Source organism: Botrytis fragariae (assembly GCF_013461495.1).
Source record: "Botrytis fragariae strain BVB16 chromosome Unknown tig00000000, whole genome shotgun sequence".
In the NCBI taxonomy this organism is placed as follows: Eukaryota; Fungi; Ascomycota; class Leotiomycetes; order Helotiales; family Sclerotiniaceae; genus Botrytis; species Botrytis fragariae.
Genome location: NW_023500986.1, coordinates 1,979,266 through 1,992,560, shown reverse-complemented (window position 1 = coordinate 1,992,560; position 13,295 = coordinate 1,979,266). Strand labels below are relative to the sequence as shown.

General features: G+C 43.2%; 6 protein-coding genes across 6 annotated transcripts; 2 read left to right on the top strand and 4 right to left on the bottom strand.

Moving 5' to 3' along the window:
• Window positions 1-715: 715 nt before the first annotated feature.
• On the bottom strand, window positions 716-2,584 carry Bfra_006834 (putative d-3-phosphoglycerate dehydrogenase protein; the record flags this gene model as incomplete). Its single annotated transcript, XM_037337205.1, has 7 exons — window positions 716-888; window positions 938-1,019; window positions 1,073-1,174; window positions 1,223-1,332; window positions 1,384-1,863; window positions 1,918-2,225; window positions 2,280-2,584. 7 exons carry the CDS (start codon window positions 2,582-2,584, stop codon window positions 860-862), a joined length of 1,416 nt encoding a protein of 471 aa, XP_037198571.1. The 3' UTR covers window positions 716-859.
• A 1,047-nt stretch (window positions 2,585-3,631) lies between these two features.
• On the top strand, window positions 3,632-6,016 carry Bfra_006833 (putative 40s ribosomal protein s3ae protein; the record flags this gene model as incomplete). The annotated part of the gene is given in 9 exon segments (XM_037337204.1): window positions 3,632-3,689; window positions 3,847-3,931; window positions 3,989-4,014; window positions 4,067-4,568; window positions 4,622-4,759; window positions 5,281-5,305; window positions 5,317-5,351; window positions 5,471-5,905; window positions 5,966-6,016. The coding sequence occupies 9 exon segments, from the start codon at window positions 3,676-3,678 to the stop codon at window positions 6,014-6,016; spliced, it is 1,311 nt and encodes a 436-aa protein (XP_037198570.1). The 5' UTR covers window positions 3,632-3,675.
• A 196-nt stretch (window positions 6,017-6,212) lies between these two features.
• On the bottom strand, window positions 6,213-7,263 carry Bfra_006832 (putative abhydrolase domain-containing protein; the record flags this gene model as incomplete). Its single annotated transcript, XM_037337203.1, has 4 exons — window positions 6,213-6,244; window positions 6,305-6,926; window positions 6,979-7,018; window positions 7,079-7,263. The coding sequence occupies 4 exons, from the start codon at window positions 7,261-7,263 to the stop codon at window positions 6,213-6,215; spliced, it is 879 nt and encodes a 292-aa protein (XP_037198569.1).
• A 93-nt stretch (window positions 7,264-7,356) lies between these two features.
• Window positions 7,357-7,847, bottom strand: Bfra_006831 (uncharacterized protein; the record flags this gene model as incomplete). Its single annotated transcript, XM_037337202.1, is given in 3 exon segments — window positions 7,357-7,575; window positions 7,595-7,690; window positions 7,839-7,847. 3 exon segments carry the CDS (start codon window positions 7,845-7,847, stop codon window positions 7,357-7,359), a joined length of 324 nt encoding a protein of 107 aa, XP_037198568.1.
• Window positions 7,848-8,358: 511 nt separating this feature from the next.
• Window positions 8,359-10,192, top strand: Bfra_006830 (putative peptidase family c78 protein; the record flags this gene model as incomplete). The annotated part of the gene is made up of 8 exons (XM_037337201.1): window positions 8,359-8,442; window positions 8,511-8,951; window positions 9,012-9,267; window positions 9,319-9,530; window positions 9,601-9,632; window positions 9,685-9,845; window positions 9,898-10,102; window positions 10,159-10,192. 8 exons carry the CDS (start codon window positions 8,359-8,361, stop codon window positions 10,190-10,192), a joined length of 1,425 nt encoding a protein of 474 aa, XP_037198567.1.
• A 1,213-nt stretch (window positions 10,193-11,405) lies between these two features.
• Window positions 11,406-13,207, bottom strand: Bfra_006829 (putative cmgc cdk protein kinase protein; the record flags this gene model as incomplete). Its single annotated transcript, XM_037337200.1, has 4 exons — window positions 11,406-11,939; window positions 12,014-12,425; window positions 12,472-12,998; window positions 13,049-13,207. 4 exons carry the CDS (start codon window positions 13,205-13,207, stop codon window positions 11,406-11,408), a joined length of 1,632 nt encoding a protein of 543 aa, XP_037198566.1.
• Window positions 13,208-13,295: the final 88 nt, after the last annotated feature.

Genomic DNA, 13,295 nt, shown 5'->3' with positions numbered 1-13,295 from the left:
TATATACCCTTTCATATATACATTGGTTTTGGGCGTTGGTATTTATTCAAAGAAATACCTGGTATTTATTTAACAATCTAATCGAATATTTTAAAAAGACTTTTTGGTTTCGTGCGTGTTTTCTTTGTTGAGAGTAGATTGACTGATCGATTGAGTGATGGATTGTGTGTGCGATGGACAATGGGTCTGAATGGGAAAGAGGATGTAAATGATTGAGGAGAAAAGAAAACTCACATCGATTTTCTAACTCTGATACGCAACAAACTTGTCATAGCACCTCCAATGTCGAGCTCCTGTGTTTCATAACACTAGATTAGAAACGAGATGAAGATATTCATGTGGCTATAGAAGTGTGAATGCAGAAAATTGGCTTGAGCGACATTATTCTAACACAGTTGTGTATTTTTCAACTTATCAATCGTTGTGTAAAACCAATGAAATCGTTCATCATGTGCAATCCTCATGGCTTCTCCATGATATTCAGATCAGTGCCACTTGGCCATGATTCTTCATTGAACACATTAATGAAATTTTTGTAATTCTAGTATTTCTGATTTACTTTCCAGAAAGATCCTACACAATTGATTTAATTAGTTCTTCAGGATGATAATCGAAGCCAGCAAGTGTTTCAATTTCAATAGAATAAATGTACTGGGCTATATCCTATGCCTAATATACAACTTTTTTGATCCGATTTTCCAATTCTCAGGTGAACCTTTTATGCGTCTCCCGCCCTGCCTATGTTGAAGGGATTGTTTAGATGCAATCCCAAGACCAAGCGCCGCCACTCCTGTTGAATGTCCTTTTAACTCAAAACTCCCAATGCAAATTTGTACATCCAATTCTATTTCTTCATTGTTCAATAAAGCACACGGGTGAGGATACGTGCTGAATATGTTAGTTTTGTATGATTGAGTAAATGTGTAGAGTGACTTACAGCTCAAACCTTCTAAGCTCTCAACAATCTCCTTGAGATCGCTAGTTTGTACGTTGCTGATATCAGCCATAAGGTAGGCAACCTGAAAGATATTAGCACATGATTACAAGAGTTGAAGCGCCAAGATTTACTTACATCGCCCTTGTTATCAGTAATTTGCTTGTCTACATTGTGGTCGCCGAGAATTTCGTTAACCTTTCTCAAAACACCAGGAATGTTGTGATGGATGTAGATGACCTGTTGTAATCAGTAAATCGATCGCATATTTGCAAGAAATGAACTTACTCTCGCATGGTTGGACTCGTCCAATGTAAGCGAACGAAGGTTGACCTCTGGTAAGTTCACAGCTCCAAGGGTAACACCCAAGTTCACGTATCTCACAAGAGCGTCACCAACTGAAAGGTCATGTTAGCCAACGATATTTCCAATGCTTGAGAAGCACATACCTTCAACACCAATAGCACGTTGGGCCTCCTCGGTACTGCCACCAATGTGAGGGCTGAGAATGATGTTTTTGAGATTACGGAGATCCTCTGCCCAAGTGTTTAACTCGTTTGTAAAGTAAGGTCCATTTCCACCTGGCTCACTTGGATATACATCCAAAGCTGCACCGGCAATCTTTCCACTTCTCGAGGCTTCAATGAGAGCTGGAATATCAATCACACTGCCACGGGATGCATTGATAAGATAGCTTCCCTCCTTCATTTGATCGAATTGTGGTTTTCCAATAAGATTCTTAGTCTCTGGAAGCTCTGGAACGTGGCATGTGATGAAGTCCGCGGTATTGAGTAATTCATTTAGAGTAGGAACCTGTCTGGCGGTACCCAAAGCCATGAGGTTGACAACATCGTAGTAGATCACTGACATGCCCATAGCTTCGGCAAGAACAGATAGTTGCGATCCAATGTGGCCATAACCAATTATACCTGAAATCGAGAATTAGCCCTATGCGAAAAGAAGGCATGCGTGCAATTACATACCAAGAGTCTTTCCACGAATTTCCCAGCATTTGTTGCTAACTTTGTTCCAAACTCCATTGTGTAATTCATTCGATCGGTCGCCGAGTTGACGGGCAAGGACAATGATTTCCGCAATGACCAATTCTGCTACACTTCTAGAGTTGGCGAAGGGAGAGTTAAAGACTGCGATTCCATGTGCGGCAGCGTAGTCAAGGTCGACTTGGTTTGTGCCAATACAGAAACATCCCACCACAATCAGGTTCTTGGCTTCACGAAGGACTTTCTCGCTGAGCTTGGTTTTCGATCTGATTCCAATGACGTGGACATCTCTATACAATGATTGTTAGCAAGTCTTGCTTCTTTATTGGCTTCATTCATCATACCGAATCTTTTCGATCAATTCGGCCTCTGGCAAAGAACTCTTCAGTGATTCAACTTGGTATCCTTGTCCGGTAAGAATATCCTTTCCACTTTGATTGACATTTTCCAAGAGCAAAATCTTAATGTTTTCTTTATCAAATGGCTTCAATTGCTTTGCCTGAGCTTGTGCATTTGCTCTCGACATCGAACCTCCATAGCTCGAGGGTGGAGAATGGAAACTTAATGTAGGGGAGCCGCTCAGGTTCATGCTGTTGGAGACCATTCTTGAAAGGCCGCTTGCCCCAACGATATCTTGTGGTGTAGTCATTTCTGAAGCAATTGATTGCGAAGTGTGAATATGAATATGGAAAACTATAAAGATTGATGAATGATGAATGAAGAATATAGAAAATGAATCTTCCAAAGGTCAGGGGATTAATCAACAATTTAAGTTTTCTATGTTCATGTATGGATGAGTCAAAACCTAGTAAAGTTGAGGGGCATGACAAGCACAAACTCGCAAAGTATTGCTCTACCAGAATATCGCGTCATCGGTAAGGCTCGGCGAGGCTCCGGAACAATGAAGTGACATGAGAATTTTCATTATTTGCTTTATTTTCACAAAGTCATAAAGCAATAAAGCAACAGGTCAAGTCAAGTGATGCCGATGCCGGTACCAGTTACCAGTTACCATCTTTCCACATGGACGGAGTAAATTGTACGATGGAGGATGGGGATGGTCAGGATAGGATGTGCAGCCGGGTGATGGCAGTGATGGCAAAAATAGATCATCCGCGAACACTCTTTTCAATATTCGATGTTGAATCAAACTACCAGAACGTTGAATGGGGAGTTAGATAGAATACCTACCTGTCTCTCTAGTAAGCAGGTTCTACTTGTCATAGATGCTGGGAACTATGTAGGAATATCTAATCCAGATGGGTCACTACTACAGTATTATCAAAATTGTCATTGTCCTATGTTTGATTCTAATGCATGAGCCAGCTCATGTGATTGGTATGTCGCCTTTTCTGTCTGTATCGAGGGACCCTTAGCACTGGGAGAAGAAGGCAAACATGAAAATCGAGATAGAATATAACACTCTTCGATGTTCCAATGATTCCAAATGAACTGACCCCCCTCGCCCTCCACCTTCACCCTCACCCGAGAATGCTTTATTATTGTATCAAATTTGCAAAAGTTTTCCCATGTATTTTCGATGATTGGGTCTGCCGCACTTCTTAGTACGTTGACCCTTCGTGGCGCTTGGACCATTCGAACTATCAAAAATAACTCGCTTAATTTTCATTTACGCACAGAAATCAAAATTGTTTGAAGACCTCTTCTTGATTTCACCAGACCACCAACGCCCACTCAACAATTCAATCTCAGTCGGCGAAAAGGTAACTAATCGCAATCATGGCTGTCGGAAAGTGAGTAAATTCCTCGCTATTATATCCTGTTTCCTCGATACTGTGCTGTTGCAAATCGATGAATCGCAATACACACGCATTCGATATGGCGGGTTCGCGACAATTGAAGGAGGACGAGGGGCAAACCATCAAGAACTGGAATCTGACAGCACGACAGGAATAAGCGTCTCTCTAAGGGCAAGAAGGGTTTGAAGAAGAAGACCTTGGATCCCTTCACCCGTAAAGACTGGTACCAAATCAAGGTATGTTGAATTTTGATACAGAAACTCATCCGCCGAGACTGACAATATTTATCACAGGCACCATCTTCATTCCAAATCAGAGAGTACGACAATCCCATTACCTATCTTTCGAATTTCATCTAATAATTTCTACAGTGTCGGAAAGACCCTTGTCAACAGAACCACCGGTCTCAAGAACGCCAACGACTCATTGAAGGGAAGAATCGTCGAGGTTTCTTTGGCCGATTTGCAAAAGGATGAGGACCACGCTTTCCGCAAGGTTAAGCTCCGTGTCGATGAGGTTCAAGGAAAGAACTGCTTGACCAACTTCTACGGTCTCGACTTCACATCAGACAAGCTCAGATCTCTCGTCAGAAAGTGGCAATCCTTGATCGAGGCCAACATCACCGTCAAGACCACCGACGACTACCTCCTCCGTCTCTTCGCCATTGCTTTCACCAAGCGCAGACCTAACCAAATCAAGAAGACCACATACGCTGCTTCTTCCCAAATCAGAGCCATCCGCAAGAAGATGACCGAGATTATTCAACGTGAGGCCAGCACTTGCACTCTCACTCAACTCACCGCCAAGCTCATCCCAGAGGTTATCGGTCGTGAGATTGAGAAGGCAACCCAAGGCATCTACCCATTACAAAATGTATGTTCAATTATTTAGAGAGGTTGAAATTTTATATGCTAATTTTACACTAGGTTCACATCAGAAAAGTCAAGCTTTTGAAGGCACCCAAGTTCGACCTTGGTGCTCTTCTTAACCTCCACGGCGAGTCAAACACAGATGAGCAGGGTCAAAAGGTTGAGAGGGAATTCAAGGAGAAGGTGTTGGAGGAAGTATAAATTAAGGATGATGATGTTATGTGGTTTGGGTTTGATGGTGCATGATATGTAGTCAAGTCTGGGCTTTGGGCAATATAGGCGTGACTTTGCATCACATATAGCCTTGGGCTATCATTCAATTCCAAAAATGTCAAAAAAATGCAAAAACACAGTGTCCATGAGGACGATCCACGTGAATGCACTGGTGGCGTTGTTGATCTTGCATCAGCCTTGCTTTTAGCGAGTGACGTTGTGATTAACATGGCCCCAACATCTTGCTTTCCTTATATGCATACCACTCCCTTTTCTACATCAACCTCACATCCACATACTACAGCTCTTTATTTCTCTAACGACTTCTCAATATCCTCACGATGGCATCTGACGAATCTATACCAACTCTTAAAATTCTCTTGATAGGTCCGTCCGGAGCTGGTAAATCTGCATGTACGACCCCCGATTCTACCTTATGCATTTGTTTTATTGCGGTTGAGATAAAAGGCTAGGCTTATGCTAATAGAGTATTTTTTGTCTAGTGCTCATACGATATTGCGATGATCAGTTTGATTCAGAAAGTAGTACTGCTACTATTGGGGTTGATTTTAAGGTTTGTCTCTAATTTTTATTCTTTTTCTTTCCCTTCTATTTAAATAGATGAACGAGGCAGATGCTTTGATACATTACAGAACAATAGCGCATATATACTAATACCTTCGTTATCTCTAGTTGAAGACCCTCTCTATCCACGGCTCTCCTTACCGGCTTAATCTACTCGATACAGCAGGCCAAGAACGTTTTCGCACGCTCTCAAATTCTTACTATCGGGGTGCGCATGCGGTATTGTTGGTCTATGATGTTACGAATCGCGAGTCGTTCAATAGTTTGAGTAGATGGATTGATGAGGCAGAGAATAATGCGGTAGATGGATGTGTATCCTGGATTGTGGGAACGAAATGTGATTTGGACGGTAAAGGGAAGCGGATGGTGAGCGAAGAAGAGGGAAGAAGGCTGGCGGAGGAATGGAGAGAGAGGGGTGTGGCAGGATGGGGAGAGTGTAGTAGTAAGACTAGGGAGGGGGTGAAGGGGGTTTTTGAGGGAGTGGTGAGGGAGGTCGTTAAGAGGCCGGAGTTGTTGAAGGGAGGACAGAGGAAGTCGGGTGGTGTAAGTACTTGTGCGATTGCGATCGTGCTGGGAAGGATGTGCTAATGTGTTCATTTACAGGTCACGATCGGAGGAACCAACGATAGCTCTGCATCGGGTTGCGCTTGCTAGACTTCATAGTCTTACGACAAGTTGATCAAGTGGTACTGGCACACATCATAAGATATTAGGTAAACAGTACATGGATTGGTGGATACGAAACATTTGTATACGGAGGCGTTACGTGGGTATTATTCTTTTGGATGGCATGGACTTATGGCAGATACCCTTTTACATACACACAATAGACTGTACATTTTTATCCTTTCTATTCCTTTGGCTTCAAGAATTCTACGACAGCTAGTTCCACATCAGTCAGCAAAAGTTCTCACAGTTCTGTTCACAAATGGAAAGACAAACCTTGTCTAAATTCCTCTGGTTTCTCAGAGATTACCCAATGTCCAGCATCTATATCGGCCAATTCGAAACGGGGGAAGAACTTTCCAATTATAGGAAGTGCTTCATCTGGCACATAGTGGCTTTGAGTTCCACGAACAAATAATGTAGGTTTGTTGAAGCGTATCGAATCTGGATCCTTGAACGGGAAGTCGCCCAAATTGTCCAAAGCAGCTCCGATAATCTTGAGAGGAACCTTGAATTTTTGCGTCTTATCTTCAGTGCGCACAAGGTTTCCGAGGAGAAATTGGCGGATAGGAAGCTCCTCTTCATAGTCCTGCAAGATTTTATCCGCTTCAGTTTGCTTAGAGACTCCCGCGTCTTCGATTTTCTTCATTCCTTGGATGTATTTTGCAAAGTTACTGAGGAGTGCCGCATCAATGGGTGCATTATCCACGGATACTATATCTTCGACCATTTCTGGCGATTCAAGTGCTAAAGCCATTGCGGTCTTTGCTCCCATTGAGTGGCCTATCAGTGTAGGCCCGGTAAGTTTATGCTCGTTTATGAATCCAGCTACATCGGCTGCCATGGCAGTATAATCGTGTTTAGGGTGATGCGGTGAGTCGCCATGATTTCGAAGATCCTATTTGCTCTCAACATATGCTCTTCAAAGCTCTTCAAAAGATGTGACTTACAACCGCATAGACAGGCCTTCCTAGATCTCTTGCGAGAGCCCTGAAGTCGAAAATTAGTGAACCGTAACGACGATAAGACGGGTGCGCAAGGAAAGCTCACTTACTGATGCTCCTGTTATTCTTCTTGGATCCGAATAAACCATGCATGAAGATGATGGCTCGTGGAGCATTGGACGAGGCTTTGGCAGGTTCGTACAAATCGAATGCCAAAGAAACGGTGCTAGATGTAGAGTAATTCCTCCGACATGCTCGGAGGAGAGTAGGTGATAGCAAGCGAGGAGACATATTGCACGGAAAATCAAATCTTGCTACCGTATGTGAAGCGAAAGAGGAGAGTGAAGACTGAGAGATTGGAGATAACAGAAAAATGTTTTAGGTCTAAAATGGGAATTTATACAATTGGTCAGCCTTGTGATATCTCATGGCCGATAAGTGACCGCTCAGTGACCGATGATCCGCCGTTAACTTCGGCTTCGACCGTTGTTCAATTTTGAGTTTGACATTGTGCTGGAATGTCATTTCGTGTTGTGATGTGGAAGAATCAAATGTTGTCGTCTCATGAGTTCCTTGGAGGAAAAATAGATCCGTACCCTTGAACTTGTTGGTATATATGTACGATGCCGAAAACAGTTACTTTATGGCGTTGGAAGCTGCACTTCTCATGTGACAATGTCTCTCTTTGGCGTAACGTTGAAGAAACTCCGACTTCACTCTGATGAAGAAAGACGAAATGGTCTATCTACACCTCCACAATGTCATGGAAATTGGAGATTACCTAGTGCTAGGTATTGATCAATTTTGCATAATGATGACCCAAATGATTAATATTATTTCAACCGAGGGAAGCGTCACAATTATACACTTGCCATGTTTATTTAATAGGCAATAAAGCTAATAAATGCTAATAAATGCTAATAAATGCCAATGCTAACCAGCCAACTCATCAGCCTGGCTTTCTTGCTAATCCTCTATTTAATATTTATTACCATCTTCCCAGCAACTTTTGCTCATACATACCACCTAGCTGGGTACGTACCTAGTAAAGATCATAAGGTGCAACAGCCTCGCTTTCATTTAAACAAATCACAGTAGGTAAGCAGACGACAAATCATTCAAACCAACCAACCTCAATCAACCTTTCATCTTCTTTCCTTCTGGACCTTTCTTGTCTTCAATTCACTACCTACCTTATCTTATATTCATACGATTATTTAATATTCTTCCGTTTCATGTTTCCTGTAGCCGATTAAAGTTGCCGTGTATAAAACAACCTCTCCGACCCTTGTTCATACATTCGTTCATATACACTTTCGACGTTAACAGCCGTAACTACCACTCTTTGTAATTCTTTCATTATCCAGTAACACTACAACCAACCGTATGGCCCAGGCCAAAATGCCAGAGGCACAAGAAATGCTTTGTCCCTTTTGTGGGTTCAAAACAGAAAGCGAATATCAAATAATGGTTTGTTCTTCTTCTGAAATATTACTTTGGGTCAAAAAAGAGAATCCCGTTTGCTAATGAAAAGAAAGTTACATTTGGAAACATTACATGCTGAAGGACAATCACCATTCGTAGCAAAAGATAGTGCAAGTGTTGTCGCAATGGTAAATCAAGATAATGTTAACTATGCCGATTGTCCGATTGATGGGTGTGGAGAAATGGTATTGTTTGATGAGCTCGATAATCATGTCGAGATGCACGGAGAAGAAGATGGCAATATGGACCTAGATACTCCCGCGTCGGGATCTTCTCGACAAGAGGTCAAGAATGGTGCTGGTAAAGATGCTAGTTTTGGTACAAAACTCACACACGCACTGCGAAACATCGATCATGGGCATGATTACGAACCCCGAGAGCCACCGCCAGCGCAAGCCGGGACAAAAGCATGGAGAGATATCTTGAAGATGCCTGACATCACTCTGAAATCACAGTCCAAACCTCCTCCCGCCAAGGGTACACGTCAGTTAGGTGTAGGTTCTGACTTTTTCAAATGTTAATTGTCACATGATATTGACCTCTTTCATGAACAGAAAGCAGAGCTTGGTCCCCATGCGCATGAGAAGCAAATGCCATCATGGCTCGTGAAGTTGCTCCAAGCAGATGGCCAGTACAAGACGATCAATAGGATCAATGCAGATGGTCAATTGAGGAGGGTCAAATATTGTCCGAATCAAGCGGATGGTATCATCCCTGTACTATCCCAGCTTCTTGACCAAGATCGCTCAGTAAGCTATGCTTACCTGTGTGATCCGGCTGTTCTCCACGTTTCAAAACTCATGAGAGAGGGTATGATGTTCACTTCCTTACCGAGTTTCGCCTATTAACCATATATCTAAGGGGGCTTCTGTGGCTACAGAAACATTCAAATGATGTGTTCGTATATCGTTAAATCCCAATTCCCTGGCCATAAAGTTCTCGGTGATGTTGTTCCAACTATTTTTGATATTCAAGAATATATTGAGAGCGCCTGGGACCAAGGAATAAACTCTCAAGGTCGAATAGAAACTGGTGGAATTCGTGGAACAAGGAAATACATCGGGACTCCTGACGTGAGTATCCTCCTCTGCTTCTCCTCTATCATATCCAGTCATCACGTCAATCAACTAACATGAACAATAGGCTCAAGCGATGTTTTGCTCTCTTGGAATCCCGTATGCTTTTCAAGGCTCTTGAATTTTTACATTGAATTGACAACATTTTTAGATGTGATACTGCGGCTATGAAGACAAGAAAGGATAGAGGAGACCCTCCAGCAGTCAATCTTTTGTATTCAAAGGTCGAGTCTTACTTTTTCGATGGTGCTCTCGATTACAACTGCAAAGTTCGTGAAACGTCTCTGCCTCCCATATACTTTCAACATCCAGGTAAATCCTCAAACTCTCGCTTCTACGTACCTATCTAACTGTTACGTCTCAGGTCACTCAATGACAATCATTGGATTTGAGAAACTGACTGACGGCACGAAAAATCTTCTCGTTTTTGATCCGATGTTCCATGATTCATCAAAAGTCGTCAAACTTGTTGGCGGACCTGCTCGTAGCAAACATCCCAGCGATCTATTGAAAGCTTATAGACGCGGAAATAAGTATCTGAAAAGGTACAATGAATTCGAGCTTCTCAAGTATGCAGCCCTTTTCAGCTTCAATCAATGCAAACCTGAAACTAACATCATGGTAGACTCGCTCCGCAACCGCGGAGCAAGCTGAATTGATCCTACCGAGTGTAATTTTATGAGCCAAGTTTTCCAATGGTTAATCCGACTGGCTGGTTGGCGAGCATAAGATGGAGTTTGGGTGTGTGAAAAAGGACATGACGATTTTCTAGCATGGCATCAACGGTAAAACTCACAAGGGAGACTGGCGCAATTTGTCATAGATGTTTTATTACAACCGTGAAGAACTATTAGTAAATATTTTTGCGAGTATAATTGCAAATCCGAAACGGAAGCTTCGAGATGCAAAATATCGCAAATGGTCACATGCTCTGTTGATAAATAGTGTCCACGATTTAATCGCATGTTTAATTTGGACTTTGAATTCTGAAAATACCGTTGTAGTTTATTCACTCAAGAGACAATGTCCGGGATTGGGAAGACTCTACGGTAAGAAAGGGACAGACTAGAAGCAGTTCGATAGTGTAGAGCACATCTTGCGATCAACTCCAACGAGCCCCGTGTATGTTGATTAGAATTGAGAACTCTTCTCAAGAGCTCTTGCCTTCAAATATCACAATCGAAAGAATCCATTGGATAGTGTGTTCTAGCGCGACACAATCTTTTCTCAAATTTCCAAGTGTGACTTCCAAATGTGCAACATGATATGTAATATGAGATGATATGATGTGTACAATAATACAAAAGCGAAGAGAGGGAAATGGGTATCTGTAGCATAGCATTCTTTGCCATCAGTACCTTTCTCTCCACAAAATCCACGAATTCTTTGGTTCCAACTCACGGTGCACCTTTTGCAAATGAATCTTCCCGGAATGGATTAGAGAAAGAGATCTTGTTTTGTTCCATTGATGCAACCTCCCATATAAAATTACATGCCGATATCTTCCCGTCCCCGGATATAGGAGCCGAGAGACTTCATATATTTGATTGCTCGATAAAATGTCGAGCAATCTGTTACCAGCCAACCCACTTTCCTTTCCTTTCTTTCCTTCATTGATACTCTGAACACGAAAATACCCTCCTCCTTCCATTGATGCTTTCAAAATTACTCTGAAGTGAGAAACGCCAAATTGATACAGCCAAAGCCAAAGCCAAAAGCTACCCACGCCAATCCCTAAGTGCAAGTCACTTCCCATGATCTCGCAAAGTAATATCAAGAAGATAGATTTATCTCCACCCTCGCAACTATGACCCCAACGCTAAAAGAACAGAATAATAATGTAACCACGTACCGAGAAAGACCGATGTGAACTCAACGACGATGCGCATAAGGATCTCCTATCGGCTCTCGGTCTCTGTATCGATCTCTCCCACGATCATGATTGGGACTACGACTTCGACTATCGCGAGGTTCTCGTGAACCTCGATTGTCGTAGTCGTGTCTAGTTCCATTACTATGTCGTGGACGATCGTCTCGACGGTCATCTCGTGGCAGCGGACGATCATCTCGGGGTGGACGGTCTTCTCTTGGTCGCCTGTTCGTGTTATAACTTGGGATATACGTATCGATATTCCCACCACCTCCTCCAGCTCTACTGCGAGGAAGAGACGCGTGATCACGATCACGATGGCCACGGCCATCTAGATCTTGAGATCTGGATCGGTGACCATGTGAATCTGATCTTCCGCCATCGAAAGCGAAATCAGTGGGCGGTGGTGGTCGTGGTGGTAAACCTCGATCATCTCTTCTCCAACCCGGTTTGCGATCATCGTATTGCTGATGCGGTGGGCCACTATTTCTGTAGCCACCGTGTGGAGGAGGGGAGGGTAGCGACCGTTTTGGTGACTTCGATTACTGGAGTAGTTGTCATATCCTTGCCCGCTTCCATTTCGGTCCCACTGATCCGGTCCCATGCCTACATCGCCTCCCTTAGGAGGTGGCGGAGCCTGTTTTTGGCCCCGATGCTGCTTTGAGTCGAATTCATGTGATGATTCTAAGATTGGTATGTCGTGTGGTTCTAGCGGGAAAGGAGAGTTTTTGAAGTATGGATGCTTTAATGCATCAATCGCGTTGGTGCGCTTCTTCCAATCGAGTTTAAGCAATTCCTGCAATAAAGAGATAGCACCCGAGCCTTGTTCTCGAAATTTTTGTGCTAACGTCGAAGGGCGCGGTGGGCTGAAGTTGAGTCCCTGAGCTTTGGGTAACAATCTCCATCCAGGCATGTTCTCCTCGTTGGGAGTGCCACACAAATCGAAAATAAGTTTAAGCTGCTGCTCCTCGCTCTCGCCTTGGAGGATTGGTTTTCCAAGGAACATTTCGCCAAAGACGCAACTGGTGATCGTTAGTTAAATTCTCGAAAGCAAGGTGTTAAACATACCCGACTCCCCAAATATCAATCGCTGGGGTATAGTTCTGTAGTTCCAAAAAAAGTTCCGGAGGACGGTACCATCTTGTAACCACCACAACAGTATAATGCGCTTTTGCTTCTCCATTCCCCTTTCCTGCGACCGGCACAGGTTCGTTATAGTGTCGCGCCAGACCAAAATCGGCAATTTGAAGTATACCTTTGTTATTGATCAATATATTTGCAGCTTTGATGTCTCGGTGAAGAATGTTGTTGTTGTGAATGAATTCCATCCCCTTGAGTAGCTGCAGCATATAACACTTGATTTGTGGTTCCGTAAAATGGATATTTGGGTTCTTTAAAAGGCCTGATAGATCGTGGTCGAAATAGGGAGTGACCATGTACATAATGGCCTTCTTCTTCTTATCGGTATTCTTCTGCGGGTGCTCGACGGCCATCTCTTCCAGACTCAAGACATTTTCATGCGAAAGGAGTTTTAGGGTTTTGATTTCGCGAAGAGCTGTGATTGGAAAACCATCCTTCTCGTTGATCATCAGGATCTTTTTCAGAGCAACAACCATGCCAGTTTTTTGGATTTGGCTTTGTGTACTTCTCCGAATGTACCCTCTCCGATTTTCCCCATGACCTCATAATCTGAAATTCTGGAGCAGCCGCGAAATGAGCTTTGCGCTCGAGTATGCTGGCGCGCATGTTCTGGAGTATAGATGCCATTGGTAGCTTGCGGCGCTGGTCGTGACGGGGTCGCCATTTTGGCAGAAAACGAATATGTAAGCAGGGAACCTTGTTGTGCGCGCGTAGATTATCGAGTATGCGATCTTGCAGTTGTGGATTTCGAG